This window comes from Ipomoea triloba, chromosome 8, assembly GCF_003576645.1.
Source record: "Ipomoea triloba cultivar NCNSP0323 chromosome 8, ASM357664v1".
Taxonomy (NCBI): Eukaryota; Viridiplantae; Streptophyta; class Magnoliopsida; order Solanales; family Convolvulaceae; genus Ipomoea; species Ipomoea triloba.
Genome location: NC_044923.1, coordinates 17,642,246 through 17,669,196, shown reverse-complemented (window position 1 = coordinate 17,669,196; position 26,951 = coordinate 17,642,246). Strand labels below are relative to the sequence as shown.

At 32.0% G+C, this 26,951-nt stretch overlaps 1 protein-coding gene and 1 long non-coding RNA gene across 3 annotated transcripts; one reads left to right on the top strand and one right to left on the bottom strand.

Annotated features, from left to right (window-relative positions):
• The first annotated feature begins 3,359 nt into the window (after positions 1-3,359).
• On the top strand, positions 3,360-4,863 carry LOC116026708 (probable galacturonosyltransferase-like 9). The gene has a single exon (XM_031268075.1). It carries the CDS (start codon positions 3,484-3,486, stop codon positions 4,597-4,599), a length of 1,116 nt encoding a protein of 371 aa, XP_031123935.1. The 5' UTR covers positions 3,360-3,483; the 3' UTR covers positions 4,600-4,863.
• Positions 4,864-8,419: 3,556 nt separating this feature from the next.
• Positions 8,420-11,580, bottom strand: LOC116027880. 2 transcript variants are annotated; one of them, XR_004100014.1, is made up of 8 exons: positions 11,535-11,580; positions 10,909-11,027; positions 10,053-10,125; positions 9,650-9,763; positions 9,319-9,531; positions 9,124-9,218; positions 8,962-9,030; positions 8,420-8,671 (listed from the first exon to the last, which is right to left on the bottom strand). It is a non-coding gene; the product is annotated as an uncharacterized LOC116027880 (long non-coding RNA). The 2 variants fall into 2 exon arrangements; XR_004100015.1 differs by lacking the exon at positions 11,535-11,580 and adding an exon at positions 11,493-11,521.
• Between the last annotated feature and the right edge of the window lie 15,371 nt (positions 11,581-26,951).

Below are 26,951 nucleotides of genomic sequence, written 5' to 3'. Positions count from 1 at the left end.
ATTTCATAACACAAGACACAAAAAATCATAACACAAAACACATACACATGTTATATATTTACTTATTTCTTTCAAATATGATTTAGGTACATAATTTGTGTTCATAAGCACAAAATTTTACAACACAAGACACATAAATTTAGAGTTCATTCCATTTTTGGTCCTAGAATTATAGGTGACATTTCACTTTTAGTCCTTTTGTTTTTTTTTATCAAAACATCCACTTTTGGTCTTAGTATTATTGTGGCATGATCATTTTTGGTCCTCTATCAACAAAATAGTTTAAATTTTGTTAAATACAAGGGCATTTAGATCTTCAATTATGGATTTTTTCAAAGAAATAAACATAAAAATATAATGGGTCAACCTACTTTGTATAAAGAAGATCTAAATGTCCTTGTATTTAATGACATTTCAACGATTTTGTTGATGGAGGACCAAAACTGGTCATGTCACAATAATATTAGGACCAAAAGTGGATGTTCTGATAAAATAGGACTAAAAGTGGAACGCCATCTATAAATCTAGGACAAAAAATGAAATTAACTCCATAAATTTATAACATAAAACACAATTATTAATTTATTTCAAATACCGAATTCACTCATAATATACAGAATTTTATAAATCATAACTCAAGACACAAAAAGATAACACAAAACACAAACACATAAACCGGGATCTATAGTGCAGTGTGAACCCTGGTCCATAGTATGGTTATAGACTACAAAGGTTAGTGAGGGATATGTGAAGGACGGAAGGTCAGAAAAAATGTATGAAATATAAGTAATAAATACAACTTATTATTTTTTGAGAATACATAAATACAACTTATTATACTAATCTATTTTTACTTCCAATTATACCCAATATAAGATTATCTGCTTATTAGATTTGTTAGGTTAGATTATTAGATATAAAAAGTATGATGTGATTAAAATAATTTGAGGGAAAAATGGACTGCTGATCTACTTATATGTTCTCTAGTTACTAGTTAGTAACCCCCAAAAAGAGAGAAAAGTCTTTTCTATGTAGAAGTTTCGAGTAGAATGATTACTTTTTTAAAAAGAAACATTTTTTTATTTAAATTTAAAAATTCTTGAATTTCTTTTTCTTATTTTTACTTTTTCGACTAGTTTTAAACTCAAAAGTAAATTGAGTAAAGCAAATTATCACCGATAGATAATGCTCTTTATTGCAAAACAATTTAACATGTGTAACCCTAATCATGTTGGTTGGGTTATTGGTTTAGTAACTCTAATGTTTTAAGATTTTTTTTTTAAAAATACAACTAACTCTATTATATTGTAGTATCTGTTCATTATACTTTCTTAACATGTTGAAATACAAAGAGTTAAAACAGATACTATAATGTAATCGAGTCGGTGTATACTATAATGTAATCGAGTCGGTGTATTAATATTATATATATATATATATATATATATATATATATATATATATATAAAGAGAGAATAAATGTTTTAATATTAAATATTATTATGTACAACGTATTATAGTTATTGAATATTATGGTAGCTAGCTTGGTTGATAATCAAGGGGTGTATTCAATCACGACTTTCATGAATTTTTAAATACTTTTATCAACTTTAAAAGTTTGGTGGTATTCAATTTAGACTTTTATAAACTCTTTAAAAGTCTACCTGTATTCAATTCAGATTTTTATAGAGTTATTAAAAGTCTACTGGTATTCAAAAAGTTACTGACTTTCACAAACTCTGTCAGAATAGGATTTCTATAGACTTTCTCTTCATTAATATAAATAGATGAAATCCAACCCTCAAACCCCAAACTTTTCAACATTCTCTACAGACTTTTTTTCCTCTATCTAAACTGGACAAATTTTTCATCAATTTTACGGTACATTTCAAATCTTTCATAAATACTTTTTTTTTTATGTTCAAGCAAATTTTTTGTTGCCATCGCAACAAAATAATTGCTGCGATCGCAGCAAGAATCTGCTGTGAACAGCAGCAACTTGCTGCTGGTTGCAGCCAATTTTTTAATTTATAATTTTTAAATTTTATTTAATTAATATGTTTATAATTTTATATAATTGTATGTTTATTAATTATTAATTTATATATATATATATATATATATAAAAGAGATATTTATTATATATATATATATATATTTATTTATTTATTTATATATATTTATTTATTTATATTGTATTAAGTTGAATTTTTTAAGAGATATTTATTAGTTCAACATTAGTTGTTTCATTAGTTCAAGAAATATTTTTATTGGTTATATTTATAAAAATTGATTATATTTTCTTTATGAATAATATATTCTATTTTTGTGACATCAGTATTTATTTTTTTATTTTTACAATGCACTAATTTATAGATAATATATTAATAGAAGTTATGAAATGTTTGTAAGGATGTATTCAATTTAGAGTTTTAATGACTTTTGTAAACTTTTTAATATGAAAAAGTTTTTAAAAGTTTATAGATGTTTGTTGTATCGATATTTATAAACTCTTACAAAGTTTATAAAAGTTTAAAAGATTCTAGTAAAGTTTACAAAAACTCTACAAAAGTCAATTAAAATTCAATCACTTTAAAAGTTCATGAAAGTCGTGATGGAATACACCCCCCTAAAAGTATTTTTTTTCTTTTTCTTTTTCTTTTAATTCCTAAGAAGTTTAGGGATCGGATTTAATTAAAAGAAAATTGTTCAAATTAGTCACCGAAATATATGTAAAATTACAATTGGGCCATTCAACTTAAACAAAGTGTAATTATCTCCCTAAACTATCTAAAATTATACAGCTTTTATTTTAATAATTTTAAATAAAATAAGATTGAAAAAAAAAAAAAGCAATAGTTTAAATTAAAATTATCAACTCTGATTCACTATTTTCAGCTGTCGAATTAAAATTAGAACCGAACCGTGTTTACCTCAATTTAGAAGATCTGTAATTCTCTTTCCTAAGTGGGGTCAGGTGTAGCAATTCAATGAGAGAAATAGGAAAACAATATTAAATCTTACTCCGTATTTATTACAGTAGTATACATTATAATAAATGGTGAGGGAAAAGACTAATTCACCAAGTCAAGAAGTCAAGAAGTATTTATTGGAATGGATTCAATGTACAATTGTAGCTGTCATCATATGTATGTACTACGTAAAAGAATACTTGGTATTTGCAGTTAGACAGTAGAGAGTAATAATTGATTTCCAGGTAAAAAACTGGAAAATAATATAATGTGGAGAATTCTTTCTGTACTGTTATGGTTTTATGTCTCACCTGAAACCGCGTTTTATGTTTTTTGAGCTTTTTCTTTTTCTCCACCTCCATAAATCCCCTCGTCTTTTAATTCTCACTCCACTGTATCTCTCTCTCTCTCTCTATATTCACCTTTCACTTTCTTCTTCTTCTTCTCTTTCTGGGTTATACAATGTTGTTTCTGTAGAGAGAGAGAGAGAGAGAAGCCAGATTGTAAGAATATGAATAGTTTTTTGGTTGTTTTTGTTTTGATTGTTGGATTAGTGCCGTTTGGGTGTTTTGGGATTAGGAGTTTTCCGGAGATTAATGATGGGTTTGGATTTTCTGAGGCGCCGGAGTATCGGAACGGCGTGGACTGTCAAGGGACCGGAACGGCGTCGTCTTGTGACCCTGCTCTAGTCCACGTGGCCATGACTCTTGACTCGGAGTATCTCCGGGGGTCGATTGCGGCGGTGCACTCCGTTCTCCGCCACGCGTCTTGCCCGGAGACTATCTTTTTCCATTTCATTGCGGCGGAGTTCGACCCGGCTAGCCCTCGGGTCCTGACCCGGATTGTTAGATCCGTTTTCCCTTCCCTCAACTTTAAAGTGTACATTTTCCGGGAAGATTCCGTCGTGAATCTTATATCCTCGTCGATCCGGGAGGCTCTGGAGAATCCGTTGAATTACGCCCGGAACTACCTCGGCGACATAATCGACCCGTGCGTCAACCGCGTCATCTACCTCGACTCCGACGTCGTACTCGTCGACGACATTCTCAAGCTCTGGAAAACCCGGATCCGAGATTCCCGGGTTATCGGAGCCCCGGAATATTGCCACGCGAATTTCACCAAATACTTCACGGATTCTTTCTGGGCCGACCCGGGTCTCTCCCGGGTTTTCCGTTCAAATTCCCCCTGCTACTTCAACACCGGCGTGATGGTGATAGATCTCCGGCAATGGCGGGCCGGGAATTACCGGGCCAAAATCGAGAAGTGGATGGAGATTCAACGGAAGAGGAGAATATACGAGCTGGGATCTTTGCCGCCGTTCCTTTTAGTGTTCGCCGGAAACCTAGAGCCGATTGATCACCGGTGGAACCAACACGGGCTCGGCGGCGACAACGTGAAGGGGTCTTGCCGGTCGCTCCATCCCGGTCCGGTCAGCCTTTTGCATTGGAGTGGGAAGGGGAAGCCGTGGGCCCGGCTTGACGACAAGAAACCGTGTCCGTTGGATTATCTCTGGCAGCCGTACGATCTGTACAAGCCTCGCCGGCAAGGGAAAGTGAAGCTAAATCATCATCATCTTGCATTGAGTGGTAGTACCAATACCTTAGGGTACTCCACTTTCTTCATTTGATTTTTTTTTTTTTTTAACTTACAATATTTACATTTAAGTGATTCTTTGATAGGCTGGTATAGATTCATTGATTGACAAAATTAGTTGATTGAATTTGTTGTTGTTTAGGATCAAATTGCAATTTCATCGTACTTTGGGAAATTTTTGGGGTTTAATTTTGATGTTCCTTTCATAATGTATGAATATTGTACAAGAGCAATAACTTTGAACTTCTTAAATTTGACGCTGATTGTTGTCAAGTCAACTGATTAACTTGGTTGTAAATTGTGATTGTCTCTAAGCTATTTTTTTTTTTCAATTGTTATATCATAGACTAGAATTCATATTGCATTGTGAATTTTGATTTAAGAATTATGTCAATATGTGTACAGTTAACACATTATGTACCTGCATTTAATAATTTATGTATCTGTAAACAAATTAAAGGCAATTACAGACACATAAAATGATAACTATATATGTATAAAATGTTAATAGCGTGTACAAAAATATATTAACTGCAGATATATAAGATGTTGGTTGACATGTTGTGGCCGTAGTTAATATATTATGTACTTGCAGTTAACTGCTTATGTGTTTAGTTATCATGTTAAGTATTTGTAATTACCATGTGATGTGTCTTCAATTTATTTACAGATATAAAAATGGTTAATTGTAGGTACAGAATCTGAAGGTTATTTTTAGATCATGATCTACCATGTAATGCCGACCCTAGTTCATGATATAATTTATCATTTTCTTATGCATATGACATTAGGTATTTTCACCACTATGAAATTAATTTAAAATTTTGATTTAGGGAAAAACACGATGCATTAGCAATCCGTGATCCCAATTTATTGGGTTAACGGTCTAATTGTTTTCTTACAGTTATTACTCTAACATCATCACTTTTCTAAATGTTGTCTAAATTATTCTTATTTTTTAAAGGATGTATGTTTTTTTAGACATACAAACATTTTTTGTGTCTTATTTTAAGATATTTAATCTCCCTAAAATTAAAGCATACAATTGTTTGGTGAAAGATTAGTTTGTACTTACTTATTGTGAGTTGTAATGTAGAGTGAAAGTAGTCGTTGTAGTTGGGCCAATAAGGAGAGGCCAAGTTTAGTTATTTAACGTATTAAGGTCCTTGTGGGTTAAGATTAGGTTCCTAATAACGTTATGTATTTTGGTTGGACTTGACTAAATAAATCATTGGGGGGTTGACATGACAATGATTTAAAGCTAATAATAAAGATAACATAAATGTGGGAATCTATGTGGTAGGAAAGCAAGCAATCTTCCAGCTCATTGGTGCTTTAATGTATGACTTTTTTCTCTTTTTATTTATTTATTTATTGTTTTTTTTTTCAATTGTACTACAATTATTAATCTCTTTTTTATTTATTTACTTCATTTTTACTTGTATTTACGTCATACGCAATTACACATGGCATTGATTACTTTAGCCACACTTTCTTTTCCTTTTAATATAACCATACTAATATTCTTTAAAAGTATATTTAGCGTCTCGACCATTTTGATGAATTGAACCATCAACCATAATACAATTTACTGAATTAAATAAAATATATTTCAATTAATTTTGCTAATCAACCAAATTAACTAAAAGTTTATTTTATTTAATATTTTTTATATTGCACACACGCATATATAGGACCATGATACACATCCATACTTTTACCACACACAAACAATCCCTTCCTACCATAGCACCCCCATCACAACATATAATAATAATAATTATTATTATTATTATTATGTTCATTTTTAGGAAAATGAAGCAAATAATAAATACAATTTCTTAACTTTTCAAACAGAAAAAAGATAATTTTCATCAATTCAGTCAAATAAACAAATTAAAATTAAAATATTTTTCAAAAAATGAGTCATTTTCTAAAAATTATTTTTTGAAAAACATTTTTAAGTTTTCAAACAGACTCTAATTGGATTATGAACACCCCTATGTCCATGACCTAAGCAAAACCTATTAGGTAACACTTGTGTGAGACCGTCTCACGGGTTTCAATCCGTGAGAAGGGTCGAATATTTTATTAATAGGCTAAATTTGTTTTATTAATGTGTTAGATCTTTGACCTCATTAATTAAAGAACCTACCTGTCTCACGGATTATACCTGTCTCACGGATTAAGACCCGTGAGACGGTCTCGTACAAGTTTTTGCCAAACCGATTTTGTTATTCAATCACTTTCTATAACGTGGCATATGTTTAGGTGTACTATATTATTATTATTATTATTATTATTATTATTATTATTATTATTATTTTGATTAAATTTAATCCATTTAATAATCTTTCTTGCTTAACACTTTGCACATCTTTTGGTCTTGGAATTTTAAGTGGTGGGGTTGTATGTAATGTGAATATTTTATAGCCACCATAAGCAGTCTGGCGGCCAGACTTCTCATTCTTTGGTCCTTCAAATACAAACAACTGAAACAAGGAAACTCATATTTTTCTCCCTAGACAATGAAACTTTTGTTTGATATTAAAAAAATAATAATAATCGCAAAATATTTAAACTTTATGTCTAGACTTTTTATATCAAGCGAAATTTTACCGTTGATTAAAAGGTAACGATGCTCAAGATTAATAATTAAATTACTTAGGATTGTAACACCCCAAATAACCAGTTTGGTTGGTGTAAATGGCTATACTCTCATTCGTTAAGGGAGGCTGGGACTTGGGAGTACAAAATCCCATCTCGTATATAAAAAAAAAAAAAATTAATATGACCAGTACTTTGTTTGGTTGTCCCTTAATTGGGTGAGTCCGGTGCAAACATGGATTAGTTTGAGTATGATACGGACTTAAAAAGACTTCCTATAGTTATGGTCTACTCAGAACATCTCTATGGATTAAAGTCTAATAAATGGTGTGGTTTCAAAGTCAAAACACTTGGATTCCAATAAGTTTTAATTTATTCTCACACCCTATATTGATTGAAGTCTAACTAGATAAATAAAACAAGAGTTAATAACAGTTGGTCCCATGATGATTGTGATTTACTAAAAAATGTCATCTATTTAATTTTTTGCTCGATTTAGTCCCCTACCTATTAAAACGTTACCTTGTTAGGTCCTAGGTTGACCGTCAAACCCATGAACAAATTCGTCTTTCCAAGCAACAAAATTTAAACAGATGACATTTTAAAGTAAATTGCAATAGTTGATGGACCCCAACTGGTATTAACTCCTTTATATCTATATAAATGTGTGTTTATATATATATATATATATATATATATATATATATATATATATATATATATATATATCACTACACCAAAAAGGTTATTTAGAGGCGGTTCAAAACCGCCACTAAACTGTTTAGAGGCGGTTCTCCAACCGTGTCTAAATAGTGTGTCGCGAAGGATTTAGAGACGGTTTTAGACAAGTGTGGGAATTGTTGATCAACATTGCATTTAGCGGCGGTTTCAAAACCGCCGCTAAATATAAGGTAGTTTAATTTGCTTTTAGTGGCGGTTCTCTAACCGCCACTAAATATAACTATTAGTTTATTCCTTTAAATTTTAGTGGCGGTTATTAAGTGTCGCTAAATTTTTATTTTTTATTTTTGAAAATTTTAGTGGCGGTTATTAAGTGTCGCTAAATATTTTTCTTTATTTATTTTTAAAATATTAGAGGTAATTATTTAGGTGTTGCTAAATACTAGTAATTTTATAATTACATTATTATATTTTTATAATTATCATTTAATTATATTTATTCAAAAATCTTTATATAAATGCATATTGCAATCTTAAATAAACTCTATGTACACATTTAATTTGAAAGAAAATAAGTTGTAACATTAAATAGTATTCAATAATATATTAACATTTGAGCATAGTATTCAAAAGCAGTGATAAAAAAAATACTAAACACCAATATTTGACAAGCGGTGAATCCATCAATTCCTCTCATCTTAACCTTCAATAGAAATGATAAAAAAAAATACTAAACACCGATATTTGACAAACTCCATCAACAGCCACAAGTGTTGGGTTGAATCCATCAACAACAGCAAGTGATCCTTCACAAACTCCTAGAGAATAACATCAATGTAAAAATAAAAAATAAAAAAGTAAAATAAGAAACTCAATATTATCAGTAACATATTTGAAATAGAACTAAGTACATTTGGATAACACCATTTCAGTCATTTGGAGTCTGTGAAGGTGAAAATAGAACTAAGTGGAAGAAATAATGACAATACAGATCTCCAGTAGGAAATTATACAGGTCAATCTAATAGAGCTAATCCAGGATCCAAAATGTCAAGATGAGTTACACGTTACACATTACACATGCATTTTATTTAAAATATCAGACTTACCAAAATGGAAACTTTGGTTAGTTTAAAACTTTTGCTACAACCAAAATGATCCTCAAGAGCACTCCTGATCTACAAATGGTATATACAAAGGCAACCAGATCAAAAATCAATAAAGAAAATGGATCACAAGTTTGCACAGACAAAAAAAAATACTGCAACTACCTTATCTTCAATATCATTCTTGTCAAACCCCTTAACAAACACAGTTGTACTTTCACCTCCACCCCTGCCTCCTCTGGAAGGAGTTATCAAATCTCCTACAGTAAACAAATTACCAAAAAATTTTAAAAATAATAATTATTATAATTATGTTTAACTCACAATCCATAAATCTAATTTTAGGGGAAGATGACTTACCCACTATTCAGAGTATAAGCTCCTCTCTCTTTAGCAAGGTAAAGCTTCACTTCTTGGCCCAACAACTGTTGACCATTAAGTTCAAGAGCCTGCAACAGATTTGTACACACAACTAATTACCTTCTTTGGAGTCTTTGAAGGCGCATCCTCTTCTTCATCACTAGACTCCTATGATGAGGAATCATCAGAACTGCTCTCCTTCCCAGTAGAAGACTGCCACAACAAAAGAGAGGATATGCAAGCTCAGAAGGTGTACACATGAAATGCATGCAAATGTAATAACAATTGTATAAAGATTCAATAATTACAAAAGATCTCAATCATTCAATACCTTCTTAACAGCCTCAGCTTTAGATGGCTCATCATCAGAACTTTCATCTTCAGAACTGGTCTCATCTTTAGAGTCATTAGCACTTTGTTTGACAGTAGTTCTAGTAGTTGAGGCCTACTCACACAGTCACACATACATCAAACAATATGTTAGCATACATAGTGTAGAGCACAATCAATGAGGATAAAAACAATACATATACACACTTTGGTTAGTTTAAAACTTATCTATGCTCTTCACGCAAGGACATAATATTCTTCCTTCAACACATCTATGCTCAATTGCGAAATCAATTAATTTATCTACCCATTCTATATATCTCAAAGTATTTCGCGGTAAATTAATCCAGGATTTATCCATGCATAATCACTTCAACAATAATGATACTATGATAGGACATTACCTCTCAATTCATGCAAGAACTCACAGTGCTCCCCTTTTAGACAGCCCCTTGTGCAAAAAACTTGCAAAGAACCCTGAAAACATTATAAACACAAATATGATCTTAACTGTCCAACTGAAATTTGCTAGGAAGCAACCCATAGATCAAAGTAATGAAGAATATGGTTTAGGAATCAAAGTACTAGCATTAAGCAAGCAATATTAGACTTGTCTATCCAAGACTCTTAGACAGACATGTTCAGTATGCTACATAATATGAACCTGAGACATCCATGTGTAACCTGATTGCCAACTTGGATAATCAAGTATGTTAGTTGACTTGCAAATTCAACTTGAACCAATTATATATAATTACCCAAAATTTATCATGCATTTTAAAATAGAAATTATATAATTTGTTTTTTTTTTATAAATGCTAACACATTCAAGCAGTTCTGTAAGATTCTTATTGTCCTATCTCTTCATTTTCAAATCATGTGGCAGTGCTGCAGCATTATTATGAGTAATAGTATCAGTAGGCTCCATATAACTGCAGAGCAATTTTCAAGTCTCAAGTAAAAAATTTAACATTCCAACATATCGAATATATTGCAGTCATTTATATCTAAAATGCAACAAAGAAAGCACATTTTTCTCCCTTCAAAAGCATCCTTGATTAGTTATAATTGAATGGTCCAAAAAAGTTAAACTTGTTGTCAAATAATCTACACACAATAAGAACAAAAATGCCAAATTGGCAATTGATGTGTATCAATTACTTGAGTCACTAGAATCTAGATATTTCAAGAAAAAGGAACTTGAAAAGAATAGAAGAGGAGGGTATGAGGATTAACAAGAGTAAGTTAAAGAACGCATACTCATAAGTCAATTTCCCATCACGAACTAGGCCCAAAAGATAATCTATCATGCCATGAAACTGTTTTACTTTATCTGAACGTAACCACTTTTGGAGCCAAAACCCTCTCAAAGAAAGATCCTGCAAGCATAATATCAAAAATATTACAGAAATGAATTTTGTTTCTTTTCCAATTTTGACCAGCTTTTATAATTAGGAACAAAAACTCTCTGGTTAGACAGTCAGTATCTAGTCTCATAGCCCCACATATAGCATTGTAATTCTTTTCCTCGCAAAGCATACCGCTAATAGATTAATGTATTCAGATTAAAAAACTTGATTTAGATATTTCAAAATTGATCAGCTTAGGAAAAATGTTGTGCTTCTTCACAGGAGACTTCAGCCAAAAGAACAATTGTCAATTGTATGTCTATATCTCTCTTAGCTTTGTCACAAACTCTCATCAAAATTAAGGTGCATAAAGTATGGGCAAAAGGTGAGTAGGGTTGAGTGATTCAATAAAAATAAGAATCCACTGATTCGTATGAATGGAAGATACATAGATCAAATCAAATTCAATAAAAATAAGAATTTCAGAAGACTTACCGTGTCTACGTGAGGCCGTGAGTCATTGAGCAGAAGACTTACCGTGTCTACGTGAGGCCGTGAGTCATTGAGGGGAGTGAGGGTTGAGTCTACGTGAGGCCGTGAGTCATTGAGGGGAGTGAGGGTTGAGGTCACGTGAGGCCGTGAGTCATTGAGGGGAGTGAGGGTTGAGGTCGTGAGAGGCCGTGAGTCATTGAGGGGAGTGAGGGTTGAGGTCGTGAGCGGTGAGTCCCAGGGCACCGGCGATGTGAGATTTGAGAAGATCTGAGAGATGAGCGGTGAGAGAAGAGGCGAAATCGCAGAGAAGAGGCAAAATTGCAGGGAAGAGGCGGCCACCGGAAATGGAGCATGGCCGGAGAAGACGGAGAAAATGAGGTTGTGCTCTATGGAGGGCGTGGTCGGAGAAGACGGAGAAAATGGATTCGTGGTTTGTGGAGGGTGTGGTCTTATTATTATTATTATTATTATTATTATTATTATTTACTGATTTATTAGTGTTTTAATTATTTAGTGGCGGTTATGATGAACCACCACATGTAAATGTCGCTAACAATTAATTTATTTAAGTTTCCATATTAAATTAGCGACGGTTTTTATAACCACCTCAAAATAGTTATTTAGAGGCGGTTATATATAACCGCCGCTAAGTATATGTCGCTAAAAAAACAGTTTGTTGTAGTGTATATATATATATATTTGTAATCATATGAGACAACTTATTTAGGGTGTGTTTGGTTGGTGGGTTTAGGCATAAGGAATGTGTATAAAAGTGATTGTTAGTGTTTGGTTGATAGGTTTTAAGAATGCTACTATGGGTTTGGAATACCCCATTAATGAGAAAACACATACCCTTATTAAATAAGGGTTTCATTTCCCTTCCTCCTTTCTTTCCCAACTATTAATAATCATTCACATTCCACCCAACTACCAAACATGCTAAATACTTTCACCAAACTCATTACCCTTACCAAGTATTTGATACCCATTCCGATTCCGATTCCCATATGCGAACCAAACGCACCCTTAGGTGAGAAATAAGAATTAATTTTGAGCGTTCATCTTTGGATTTTTTATGGCTGAGATTATTCCTTCCTTTTTTCTTTTTCTTTTTTTAGTTATTATTAATTAGTGGGGTTTTTATGTAAATTTGCATGTGTTTTAATTTTGTAATGAATTCTATTCATTTATTTTGCTTGATTTTAGGTGTTTTAATTTTGGTAGGATTGCATTTTCTTCTTTTGTTCTAGGAGTTGCACGTTGTTTTTATTCTTCATACGCCGATTTTCATCTCCTTACCAAACTATGGATTGCGTTAATGAAGGTATGTTTTCCTGAGTTTTGAATCTTTTCTTTTTCATGCTGATTGACTATGCTTTGTTGTGTTGGGGAATGTTTTTGTTGTTTTTTAAACATGATTAAGTGTTGTTTCTCTCGGTTTGGTAGTAAGTTTTTCTCTAGGACGTCACCGTGTGCATTTCTGTAATTTGTTGTGTGCATATGTGCCTGACATTATGGTGTCCGTTAGCTTTTGGGGTTTTTCTAATTTTGTGTAGTGTTTCTAGGCCAGTATGGTTTGTAAAATTATTTGTTGTGTAATTTTTTAACCATATTTTTTTTTCTGTCCTTCGCATTTTTGCACAGTGTCAATTTTTTTTTTTTTTAAAGTTTTCACGTGCACATAGTTGACAACCGAAGTGCACAGTACTGCACACACTGAAAACCACATTTTCTCCCATTCCTGAGCAGTTTTTGATAGCTTGTTTTTTTTTTTAATAATTGTTTTCAAGTGCACATAGTTCTCAGCCCAAGTGCACACACTTGTTGTATGTTTGTAATGCTTTTATCATTATTGTTGAGTGGTTGTGTTTTTCGAAGTGCACACACCGACAACCACATTTTCTTCCCTTCCTTTCGATTAATCGGTTTTTTTTTTCAAGTGCATATAGTTCTCAACCCAAGTGCACACACCGACTGCATATGTGCAGTGTTTTATCATTAATGTTGATTGCGTGGATGTGTTTTATTTCCCCATTTCTATGTGCTAGTGTTCATGATGATGCTGTTGTAGGTGTGGCCACTAGCAGGGGTGGTTTGAAATAGGTTTAGAATGATTTTTATAGTTGTGTTGCTCTTGCAAGAGATAGTTCGGATTGTGTAGTGGAGTTGGTCCGTGTTTTGAAGGAGCTCAAACTATCATTTGTTAATGCCGATACTAGTCTGGGTACGTCCGTTAGTAAATCTCATGTTATTCGGACGTTTGGTGGTGTGCTCACGTCTTCTGATATTGTTGTCCACCCCAACCGTTGTTAATAATAAGGGGTCTGGGAGCCGGTTCAAATTGTCGAAAGAGGTAGCTGTAGAGAAAGCGTCTAAGTCATGGAATCTCCGTCACTTTGAAAGGTTGCTCCCACACTGCCGCTGGTTGCTCAAAATTTTTCTTATCCTACAACTATCAATAAGAGCTCTCATTCATCCCAGAAATGATGGGAACATCCTACAAACATCCGGGAAGGCTTAAAGCTTGTTCTTGAAATAAAATACTTCTAAAATCCCTCCATGATCATGTCAAGCATATTGGTCTAACCGTCCATTGAAGATCAAGCCATTTGAGTTCGAAGACCCTTCGATGAACAACAAACATATAACCTCTTTTTTGAAGATCAAGTCACTTGAGTTTCAGAGGCCCTTGCCCTTTTGTGGAGTGTTCAATACATTCAATTGAAGAATCAAATGACCATCTACAGATATTGTCCCCACATTGATACTACTTGTAGACATAATTTTAAATTTTAATTTGTAATTCAATTTTATTTTTTTACATCCAATTTGAGTTGAGTCGAGTATTTATCTTAATTCACGCCATAATGAACAAATCTTTAACTTCTGGACATGAGATGGTATCCTTACATTGGATATCGTCTCAGAGGAGTAGACCGAAAGGGAACAAATAGTAAGTGGTTAATCATGAGGGTGCCGAGTTTTTGAAAGCTAGTTCAAGAATAACTAAGTATACTGCAAAATAACAAGGCAATTAACAAACGATAAGTAAAAGTAGGGGCTTGGATCAAGCCACTCATGCGTGGATGCAATAGAGGTTTTCAAGGATAGAGATCATGTGAATTAACATTGATCAAGGAAGATGTTATTAAATGCCAAAGTCATTCTCATTGTAATTAGACTACCACTTAACATTAGATCTCATTCTTATGGCAATCCAATTCGGTGCATTTCATCAAGCAAGATTTGAGTAGTGTGGCTACACTGTTGTCATTTTCTCATACCAACAAGACTCCATGATCCTCTTATATAATTTGTCCCTAATTATACAAAAGTCCATAAAAAGCACTAATTAACTCAATTAGAGTCCTAGGTAATGCATCATATCGTCCCCAATTGCAATTTATCCATTCAAAATTCATAACAAGAGAACTCAATCCAAGTCCCTAAGTGAATCTAGCTATTCATATTTTGAATTGAAAACAAACGCAAATTGAAATGGAAGTCATTGCAATCCCAATTGAGTTGAAGAAAATGTAAAGTAAAAAATACTTAGCTTTGATCAAGTGAGAAATTGAGATACAATATTGAATTTGAAAATAAACTGGAATTATATATACGTACAAGTTGAAAATCACTTCAAATCTTCATCAAATGTAGATCAATTACAAGGATAAATGTTGTTTCAGTAGTTTCTCTCCAAGGAAATCTTGGAGATAGTGTGGAAGAATGGATAGTGATATGAAAATAATCGCCTAGAGATATTTATACCCCGCCCCCGAATTCACCCCCGCTCCCCGACCCCGTCGAGATTTTTTAGGAATATCCCGCAACAATTTTTTTTAGTTATAAACTTCTCAATTTTTAGTACACTATAAAATAATATTTTATTTAAATTATACAATTAATTTATATATTTAATTAAATATCCAATTAACCAAACATCCAATCATCTCAAAATACAACTAGTACAAAATATTTAAAACATTAAACAATACTTAAAGATTTAAATTAGTACATAAAAATTAAATATTAAAACATATAGATTTAAATTAGTACAAATATTAAGTCTTAACCAAAATACCAAATATTCATACATAAAAACTTTACACACACACACAAGGAACCAAAAGTTCAAATTAAATATTAGTACATATAGATTTTTTTTTGGAGATAAAGTACATATAAATATTAGTATACTACATATAATAATATAGAGCAAATACCAATTTTGGTCCCACGACTATTAGCAAAATGACAATTTTGGTCCACATGTTTAATTTCTACCAATTTTGGTCCCACGACTATTGTTTTAGTACCAATTTTGGTCCCACGACTATTGTTTTAGTGTCAAAATTCATCGCGCGAGTCACCCATCTGTTTAAAACATGTCGAAATCTAAAAATTTTAAAGGTATTTTTGTCATTTTCAACTCAATATCCCAATTTGAGCATGAATAAAGAGATTTAAGCGCTAAGATCGATCACAATTCACAGTTTTTCTACTCAAATTAAGGTAAAATGAAGGAAAAAACTGTGAATTTTGATTGATCTTAGGACTTAAATCCATTTATTTATGCTCAAATTGGGATATTAAGTTGAAAATGACGAAAATACCATTAACAATTTTAGATTTTTGCACGTTTTAAAGGATGGGTGACCGACGTGATGAATTTTGGCACTAAAACAATAGTCGTAGATGAAAATTGGTACTAAAATAATAATCGTGAGACTAAAATTGGTAGAAATTAAACATGTGGACCAAAATTGTCATTTTGCTAATAGTCGTGGGACCAAAATTGGTATTTGCTCTAATAATATATAATATATATTTAAGGGGTTTGAGGTAGGGATGTCAATGGGGCGGGGTGGGGGTGGGGGTCATTTCTTCCCCATTCCCCGTCCCCGTCCCCATCCCCGCTGGGAAAGGGAAAAATTCCCCCATCCCCATCTCTACGGTGATTAGTCGGGGACGGAAAATCCCCACCCTGTTTATATGTTGTAAAAAAATTTAAGAATTAAGCATTAAAAATATTTAAATAAATAAAGCATTGCATATATATTCATCTCCAATTTAAAGTAGAATTCAATATTTTACAATTAAACATGTTACCTAAATATACATTTCATAAGCATGACATACAATGAGAAGAATGCATATGTTTGTGTTGTGTGGTCACACACACACACACACACACACACACACACACACACATATATATATATATATATCGGGGACGGGGCGAGGCGGGGAGAGTACTCACCATCCCTGGCGGGAAATTTAAAATTGCCCCCATCCTTATTACTGATTCCTATTTTTGTCCCCTACGGAGACGGAGAATCGGGTTCCCGTCGAGTACGGGTACAATTGATATCCCTAGTTTAAAGTCAGGTTGGAGCAAGGGATATAACCCTACTCCCTCTATCCCTATTCCCATCCCTCTGTCCCTATTTCCCGAAAAAATTCCTCATCCCCTCTCCATCACTCCATCAGGGGTGGAATGACTATCATTATGAGTTGGGCTAAATTTACATCCCTACTCACGATCGACCTCAAGCACGTGAGCTTTGGGTGCGGTTCCCCAAACCTCAATATGGACCTCACACTCATCAGGTCCATTGTGAGCTCTAAGCCTAACTTGAGGATGTTTAAGGTCACAAACGCTTATGTTCACGGATGTGAGCATCAATGTGAGTTCAAACATCCGTGAGCTGGTCTAGCACGTAACAAGTTCACGATGGACCTCATGTGCATCAGGTCTATTATGAGGACCAAAACCAGCTCTATAGTTCCTCGCCTCACGTTGATACTCACAGGTGTGAATATCAACATAAGTTTGGGGTTCATCAGAGAGTTGCCAAGTTAGCTCACGATGCCACTCACGGCTGTGAATGTCCTCTGGCTTCTCATTTGCTCTTTTTTAGTCCTTCAACTTGCATCGTGCCCTTATGCCTTAATCTTGTGTCGCCACGGCTACTTTTTACTTTCAAAATGTGTTATTTTTTGCTCATTTTTAATAAATTATTTAATGTCAAAATAATCCCGCGAAGAGTTTTAATACACATTTGTATTTAATTTCTTATTTTACGATGTGTTAATTTATCATTACTTTTAAAATGTAGTAATCTTTTTCCCTTTTTACAGAGTCAATGTAATCTATATAATCAAAATATATACTTTTAGAAGTACAATTAATATTTTTCTTTTGAACAATTCTACATTTACTTTAATTCTCTATTTTTTTTTCTTTTTAACTTTCTATTTTTAAAATATACAAATTAAGACATTATATATTTTCTTCTTTCTAATTTTTATACTTTTTAGAAAAATAAATAAAAATAAACTTTCTCAATTTAATAAACAATAATTCGTATTCTGGAATTTTGGATTTGTGGATGGATTCATTGGCCTGTAATCATGTGCCTTGGTCGTAGAGATTAAAGGGTTGACATGTTGGGCATGAGCATGTGACAAGTTGGGACTTTGGTACTTGCATCCATTTTTACATGTTCTTGCATGGTTGTTCCCCATTATATATCCACAAAAAGTCCCACTTATTTATTTTTATATTCATACTTGCAACTTGCAAGTTTTTTTTTTTTTTCCTTTTTAATAAGAAACAATGTCAAATTAAATAAATAATCACATTACGAGGTGAAATAGTAATTAATTTTTTGAATGATTAAAAGTTTCAATTAGACATATTAACTTCTTAAATTGATGTAATTAGATTGATTAGTCAATTATCAAAATATTAGTGGATGGTAAAAATGTAATAAGGTGAAATTTTTATTGTAATAAATGAATCTAAAAATAAGAAGGAAAAAAACAATACAATACAATTTTTCTCATATTTTAAAATTTTCAAATGCAATAAACACAATTTAATGATTATCATTGTTAGACATATAATTTGATTTCCATGTAACTCATCCTAAGAGTTTAGTTTAGATATATACATGTAATACGTCCATTCTTGAAGAAGGATTGAGATGAGTCGGACAATTAGGGATGGCAATGTGTCCCGTCCCCGACGGAGATCCCTGATCCTCACCCCAATGGGGATAGGGATGAGAAAAATTTTCTGAGAACGGGGACGGGGATACCCCTCCCCGTCCCCGAATAATTATAATAAATAAATAAATATATATATATATATATATATATATATATATATATATAAATTTTTAAAATTAAAAATACACTAATTTAAAATTTTGACTAAGAATTGACCATTCCCCGTCCCCGTCTAATTTCCCGCGGGGACGGGGATGGGGACTATTTTTCATTCCCCGCCGGGGTGGGGGACGGGGACCCCGTTGCCATCCCTACGGACAATGATAAGCGTTAGAGATGGAAAATATGAGAAAGAAGTCTGATAGAAGAAGGGTTAACATCATAAGTACCATATTTTCCAGTGTTAAATGCAGTAAACACTTGAAAATATATCTTTAGATAGAATTCTCTAGTTATACAACTTAAAAGCACATTCTTGGTATATTAACTTGAGAATTTTGTATATCTTCTTGTATCTCATAAAATTTAATTGAATATTTCCTTTTGGTTAGTAAGAGAAATTAAATGCTTGTAAGAAAGTGATTACAAACCTAAAGATATCATATGATCCAGTTTTTATTCCCTCCCTTTTTTCTGTATTTTTTGTTGTATTACAAAGTATTTTTTTAACAATAGCCTGATAATATAGAAGTCGATGAAGAACATAAGGACCAAGGTGCTCCATCAGAACCAATTTGAAAACCATGAGATGTTGTTGTTCACTAAAACTCTGCATCATATTGTGGAGTATGAAGCATCAAAAGAATATGTTGAGATAACAAAATTAACCCTCAAAAAAATCCCCAATGAACTGTATATTGCAAGAATCATCCTTTGAAATTGTATGGCAAAAAGGGGAGTATTGATAAACACTATTTATATATTTAATTTAAGTATATTATTATAATAAATTAGCATTATTTTTATTTAACATTGTATTTTGTTTTGCACTTAGCTTATTTATATTTTGCACTAATGTAATAGTTCAATAAATAATTCGTCTTAATGATTAAGTAATTACTCTCATTTAATAGATTTAATTCATTTACGGTGTGTTTGGTAACCCAAAAAATGACTTCTAGAAAATGTTTTTCGAGTTTTCGGTGTTTGGCAACGTCCGGAAAGATGCGGTCAACGGAAAATATTTTTCATTGATCAAGGAAAATCATATCAGTTCATTTTTCTGAAAAATGATTTACGAAATTTTTTTCCGTAAGTCATTTTCCGGAATGGACAAAATGGCCGTTTCGCATGTTCTTGGTCAAAATGAACGAAACACATCAAGACAGTTTTCCATAACTCAACCAAACACTGGAAAGGAAAATATTTTCCCCTCATTTTCTAGAAAACATTTTTCGAAAGTCATTTTCCTGCTTTCTAAACGGATCCTTAATAATTTTGGATTGCTAGTCCTCTACTGAGTTGTTGTTGTTATTATACCATACGCATGTGTCAATCTAAATTATTCAATTCAATGAACCGAGTTGGAGGTTGCGATTCTGTTAGTTAGAATTGGTAGTTTTTATGATTCTCAATATTGTTAATAAATTAAATCTTAAGAGCTTGTTTGAGATTGTTTATTAACAAGGGAAATAGTCGAAGAGCTTATTTTGGTTATCAACCAAGTAAAAAAAGACATGTTATTAGAGTTGATTGTTAATAACTATAACTAATTTGGTAAGATATATAAAATAGTAGTCATTGGGCACTGAGCTGATGTTAGCATATCCTTTGACTAAAGGCATGCCTCCATTTAAATTCAAGGATCTTATTAAAAAGATTGAACTTTCACTCTCTTTGTAAATTTGTATATATACATTCAGTTTTAATGAAATTGTTTTGCTTCTTTAAGCTTTGTTACCTAATTAAGTGATTACAATGTAGTATCTGTTCATAACTACTTTATCAACCTATTGAAGCACAAATAGTCAATATCGCCTCCACTAAGACGAGATCCCACAACCTCTCATATGAGGGAGTAACTTGTTGCCACTGAACCACAAGGCCGTCCTGGGCCGTGGTTGGAGTTTTTCTATGCTTTGAGTTTGGTGTTTGCACCAAGTTGGATAATGTAATGTTTTTCCCTTTATAATAATAATAATAATAAGTCATTTATTCTGGTGCAAACATATTTTGGCTAATCCTTTTATAAATTAATAAGTTTGGTCAACTTATGAATATTTAATTATCTTGATGGTACTCAAAAAAAATTATCTTGATGGGATGAGAGTATAAGGGATTCCTAAGTCCTCTCACTACTCTTTTAACGACTCATATGTCATTTAGAGCATTGAGGGAAAGTGAAAAAATATCATAATTTACTACTATTCTGTTTATGTTGATTATATAGCAAACACATATTGTCGTAGAACAAGTGACTGCTCAAAGATCATCAACCGAAAAGCATGACGGGAGGTTAATTCAATTAAATGCTTACCTCATTTTATATGCCTACGTGAGGTAAATACTTACATTGAAAGTATTACTTGTGACGATATTAGATTGAAAAGTGCACAAAATAATCATATGCCAAACTTTACTCTGTGACCAATTGAGTACAGTTGTCCATGCGAGTCCAACAATTTCAAACTTAGTATTATGAACATATGGTCAAGATTTTAAAAGTTAATTTGCCTTGACCGGGAATTTTGCTTCGTGTTTTTTCCTTTCGGTGTTAGGTCTATTCGCGTTCATAGTAAACTAATGTCCTAACTACCCAAATAAAATTGAAAGTTGTGATAAGTGTACGTCCTTTTGAACTCATGTGAGATTTGTTTGTTATAATAAGGTTGTATATAACTATCTATCTATTTATTCTTGAATTCTTGTGCCATTCTTAGAACTTGAAACCAATAAACCAATGGATGACATGGATCAAAGCCTTTCTCTAGATGCCTTTGGTATGGAAAAATGTCTTCAACTTTGTAATTTGAATGGGGATGTGTGGCATAGGAAATTGCGAGGTATAATTTATTATTTTTAATAACAATGATTAAAAAATTTTATAATTTTTGAATAGATTAATCCTTATAAGAGTATTGTGGTGTAATTTTACCACCTATCATCTTAAACTTTTAAACTAACTAATTAATTGTTATATATTTTTAAGTATAAATAACTTCCTGTTATATCCTTTATATGTGTGAAGCTGTTAAATTGGTAGACAAATGTGCCATTCCAAATTCTATCTTTCTCCTTGTTATAAGCCCTTGACAACATACGTTAACAAAATAATTTCCGAAGTATATATAATATGACTAGTCTTTTCTGTGCGCGATGCGCAAAAACGTATGCCCAATATTTATATTTTAAAAAATAACTTACAAATTGTTACTAATTAAAATATAAATAAAAAAATTATTTATTATATTAATCCAATATAATCATTCAGATGGATTACACTAATGGTCTCTTCATAGCGCAACATTCACCTTTGCGAGAAGGAAGAATTTAATTTCATTCTCCAACAAATGAAAAAATTTGGGTGCCTCCGTGGAAGCCGAGGACGCAAACCCTCACTATCCCCAGTCCCTAGCACATACTGAATTCAGTTTCAATTTCACAAGTCCCAAGCAAGTACTGAAAAATTCTATGCTAGTTTGGGGTGTATAAAACTGTGGGATTTATTACTGCCCAATGAAAGCATATTACCTGAAAAGAAAGGGATTTCAGTACCTTGTAGTCATATAGTAACAATTTCTGTGTAAACATTAATATGTTATGCGGTTATGCCTTTCTTTATTTATTTCTTTTTTTTTTGAAAACATGCCTTTCTTTATTTAAAACTACTGCCTCCATGTTGTAAGATTTATTTTAGGCAAAAGGGTCAAATAAGCCTATGTACTACCATTGATTGTTCATCTAGCACCATGAACTAAAATATGGTCCATCTAGGCCATTATACTCTTAATAATTTTTCATCTAGCATTTTTAGCCTATTTCTAACAAGTTACCCATCTAATTTGATGACATGGAAAAATAAAATTAGAAAAAATGATGACATGTTATTTATGTGGATGTTTTGGATGATTTTACCCTATTTCATTAATGAAGAAAATGATTTCTTGCAAAGAAATATGGTACAAATCAAAGTTGTTATAAAATGTTTTAACTACAGTGTACCGCACTACTGTGTATGTATAGTGGGGTATTCAAAATTGTTCGGCAATGAAATTCCATGAAAATCGATATATAAAAATTAAGTATAATAATTTAAGATATTGTATTGGGTAAATTTTATTATTTTTTAAAAAATAATTTAATTTTCATATATCGATTTTAATGGAATCTCGTTGTTGAACGACATTGAATAGCCCGCTATACATACACAGTACACTGTAGTTGAAACTTTATATAGCAACTTTGATCTCTGCCCTATTTCATTGCAAGAAATCATCCAAAAATACAATATCTTAAGTTATTCAATTATCCAAAAAACCAAAAATATTAATTTATTTTAAAATAAAATAAAATTTACCCAATACAATATCTTAAGTTATTATAAAAATAATTTAATTTTCATATATCGATTTCCATGAAAGCTCATTGCCGAACGATAGTGAATACCCCGCTATACATACACTGTAGTTAAAACTTGAACTAATATCATTTTTGGTCCCACGACTTTTGAGGTCTTATCACTTTTGGTGCACAACTTTTAATTTTTTCAATTTTTGTACCTAACTTTGTTATTTTAATCAGTTTTGGTCCTTCCGGCCAAATTTATGGCAAAATGTTGCAGAATTTTATATTTTAAGGACAAAATCATTATCCCAAAGAAAGATCTTCAATATCTAAACAAAAGAAAAATCATATTAAGAGAAAAATAAGGATTTGTCAATTGTCGATGCTATAAATCTCATAGATATCTATCTAGTTTCTGTCTGTTTTCCCCATTATTTGCGCCGATAAAACACCTATAAATATGATTTTACAATGATTTTGTTTAGATAATGAAGACGTTTCATTGAGATGACGATTTTACCCTTAAAATATAAAATTCGACAAACCGTCAATTTGGCCGGAAGGACCAAAACTGATAAAAATTATAAAGTTAGGGACCAAAATTGAAAAAAATTAAAGTTGTGCACCAAAATTGATAAAACTCAAAAGTCGTGGGACCAAAAGTGATATTAATCTTAAAACTTTATATAGCAATTTTGATTTCTACCCTATTTCATTGCAAGAAATTATTTTTTCATTAATGAAATAGGGTAGAAATCATCCAAAACATCCACATAAATAACATGTCATCATTTTTTCTTATTTTATTTTTCCATGTCATCAAATTAGATGGGTAACTTGTTAGAAACAGGCTAAAAATGCTTGATGAAAAATTATTAAGAGTATAATGGCCTAGATGAACCATATTTTAGTTCATGGTGCTAGATGAACAATCAATGGTAGTACATGGGCCTATTTGACCCTTTTGCCTTTATTTTATAAACTTGTCAATAATCAGAATGAAATATTTACTTTGTCATAGGCAACTATTCAAGGTTGCAGTTATAAACTCTTTTAATTAAATGATAAAATTACATATCATCCATATTTATTTAATGATAGAATATTTATTTTAAATGATAATTATGGTTATTAACAAAGTAATGAAATACATGTCTTTAGAGTTTGTTAATAACTATAACCAATTTGGTAAGACAAAATATAGTCATTGGGCACATTAACATTGAGTTGATGTTAGCATATCCTTTGAATAAAGGTATGGCTCCATTTAAATTCGAGGATCTTGTTGAAAAAGGTGGAACGAACTTTCACTCACTTTGTAATTTTGTATGTGTGTGTATATATATATATATATATTCAGTTTTAACGAAATTGTTTTGTATTCATACGTTTTTCCTGTTGAAATGTATACACTTCACATTATCTCGTTGAAAAAAATGTACTTTAGTTAGACTTGAAATAAACATGTGGTTTGTTTCTTTAAGCTTTGTTACCTAATTAAGTGCTTAGAGGACAGCTTGCATTTGATCATATGGACATGCTCACGATAGGAGGACATATCACAGTGGTTGGAGTTTTTCTATTATTTGAGTTTGGTGTTTGCACCAAGTGGGATAATGTAACGTTTTTCATTAATCCTTTTATAAATTAATAAGTTTGGTCAACAATAAGTAACTTATGAATATTTAGTTCAGTTACCTTGAAGGGATGAAAGTATAATGGATACCTAAGTCCTCTCATGCTCAGTTAACGACTCATATGTCATCTAGAGCATTGAGGGAAAGTGAGAGAAAATATCATAATTTACTACTATTCTATTTCTATTGATTCTATAGCAACCCGATGAGACTACATATTGTTGTAGGACAAGTGACTGCCCAAAAATCATCAACAAAAAATTATGGCGGGGGGTTAATATCGTTAAATGTTTACCTCATTTTATATGCCTAGCTACGTGGAGTAAATACTTACATTGAAATTTTTTTTTATTTCTAATGGAAGGGGACACCCGAAAGTAATGTACAAAAGCTATCTATAACCAACGATATTGCGCCATTGGGAATTAGGATACCCAGCAATATCAGCACCTAACATTTAGCTAGTAGACAAAATGCTTTTGACCTTGACAATTCCATGCAAATCATGGATATAAGAAAAAGAAAGAAGAGAAAAGCGCCTAATGGCACATGCAGCTATCTGCCTCATGGCCAGCAGTGCCATTCTATTGCTCAACATCAGCCATATCATCGTCATAGGGAACACCTGTGCTAGTGAAAGTTCTAGCATTATTAGGTGGATCCTCCTTGTAACCATATTCTAGTTCTGCTATGTGAGAGGACTCCGGTACATCATTTGAGTGGTAGACCATTGTACTCATTTTATATGCCTAGCTACGTGGAGTAAATACTTACATTGAAATTTGAAAGTATTACTTGCGACCATATTAGATGGACGCTTATTTTGCAGAGTGTACAAAATAATCATATGAAACTTTTTTTTTCTTGTGAGCACTACTGACTATAATCACATGAAACTTAAAAAATAACATGCCAAGTTATTAGTAATTGCGGTTAAGCATTCCATTTGTTTGTCTCAAACAACAATTTCAAACTTAATATGTGTTTGGTTTACACATGAGAATCGGAATCGGAATGAGAATCAAATACTTGGTAATGGTAATGAGTTTTGGTGAAAGTATTTTACATGTTTGGTAGTAGGTGTAATTAGAATGATTAACAATTTTGATGTTTGGTTGTGTGTGATCCTATAATGGGAATACAATTTTTAAAAATACAAAAAAAAAAAAATACAAAACAAAACAAAACAAAAAACAAAAACAAAAAAGCAAAAAACAAAAAATCAAGGTAATTGATCATATATAATATAATAACATCCAAAGCATCAATATGAACAAAAAAAATTAAAACAAAAATCTAAAAGTATTAATCCAAACTTAAAAATTAGATTACCAATAAGATGAAATGGTATTTTTTTTAGAGTTAATACTTGATTTGATCGCTCAACTATTAAGATTTTTACCACTTTGATCCTCGACTTCCAAATTTACTCAATTTAACCCCTAACTATGCAATTCTTAACCAAAATGGTCCTAATCAGGAGTTTTGGTTTGGACAAAAGATTATTTTAGGTAAATATTGCATAGTTGGGGATAAAATTGAGCAAGTTTGAAAGTTGAGGAACAAAGTGGTGAAATCCTAATAGTTGAGTGACCAAATAAGGTATTAACTCCTTTTTAATTAGGGATTGAAATTTTTAATCGAATGGATTATATAAAACTCATAGTTATTTTTTAAAAAGTTGTCAACCAAATACTAACTATAATTTTGATTCTCATTCGTAATGTAATGCGTAAAACAATGAACCAGACACATTCATAGTATTATGAATATATGGTCAAGATTTTAAAAGTTAATTTGCCTTGACCGGGCATTTTGCTTCGTGTTTTTTTCCTTTCGATGTTAGGTCTATTCGCATTCATAGAAAACTAATGTCCTAACTGTCCTTTTGAACTCATGTGAGATTTGTTTGTTATAATAAGGTGTTTATAACTATCTATCTATTTATTCTTGAATTCTTGTGCCAAGGACCTTGTAGTCCAATGGCATCAAATCCTTCCCTATATACGGGAGGTGGTTGGTTGAGAAAGTAGTTATAAACAGATACTGCATTGTAATAGAGTTAGTAGTATTCAAAAAAAAAAAGCCTTTCTCTAGATGCGTTTGGTATGGAAAAATGTTTTCAACTTTGTAAAATTTTTGAATAGATTAATACCTTACTGGGTAACACTCGGGCGAAAAAGGCGTCCGTTTAATCCGGTCACAAAATTAGTATTGTGATATGTACCACCTGTTATATTAAATTTTTAAACTAACTATATCTTTTGAGTATCAAAAAGTAATTTCTTGTGTTCTTCCACTACCT

What these genes read in the sequence shown, in the direction of transcription:
- LOC116026708 (XM_031268075.1), top strand. Translation starts at nt 3,484, where the DNA reads ATGAATAGTTTTTTGGTTGTTTTTGTTTTGATTGTTGGATTAGTGCCG.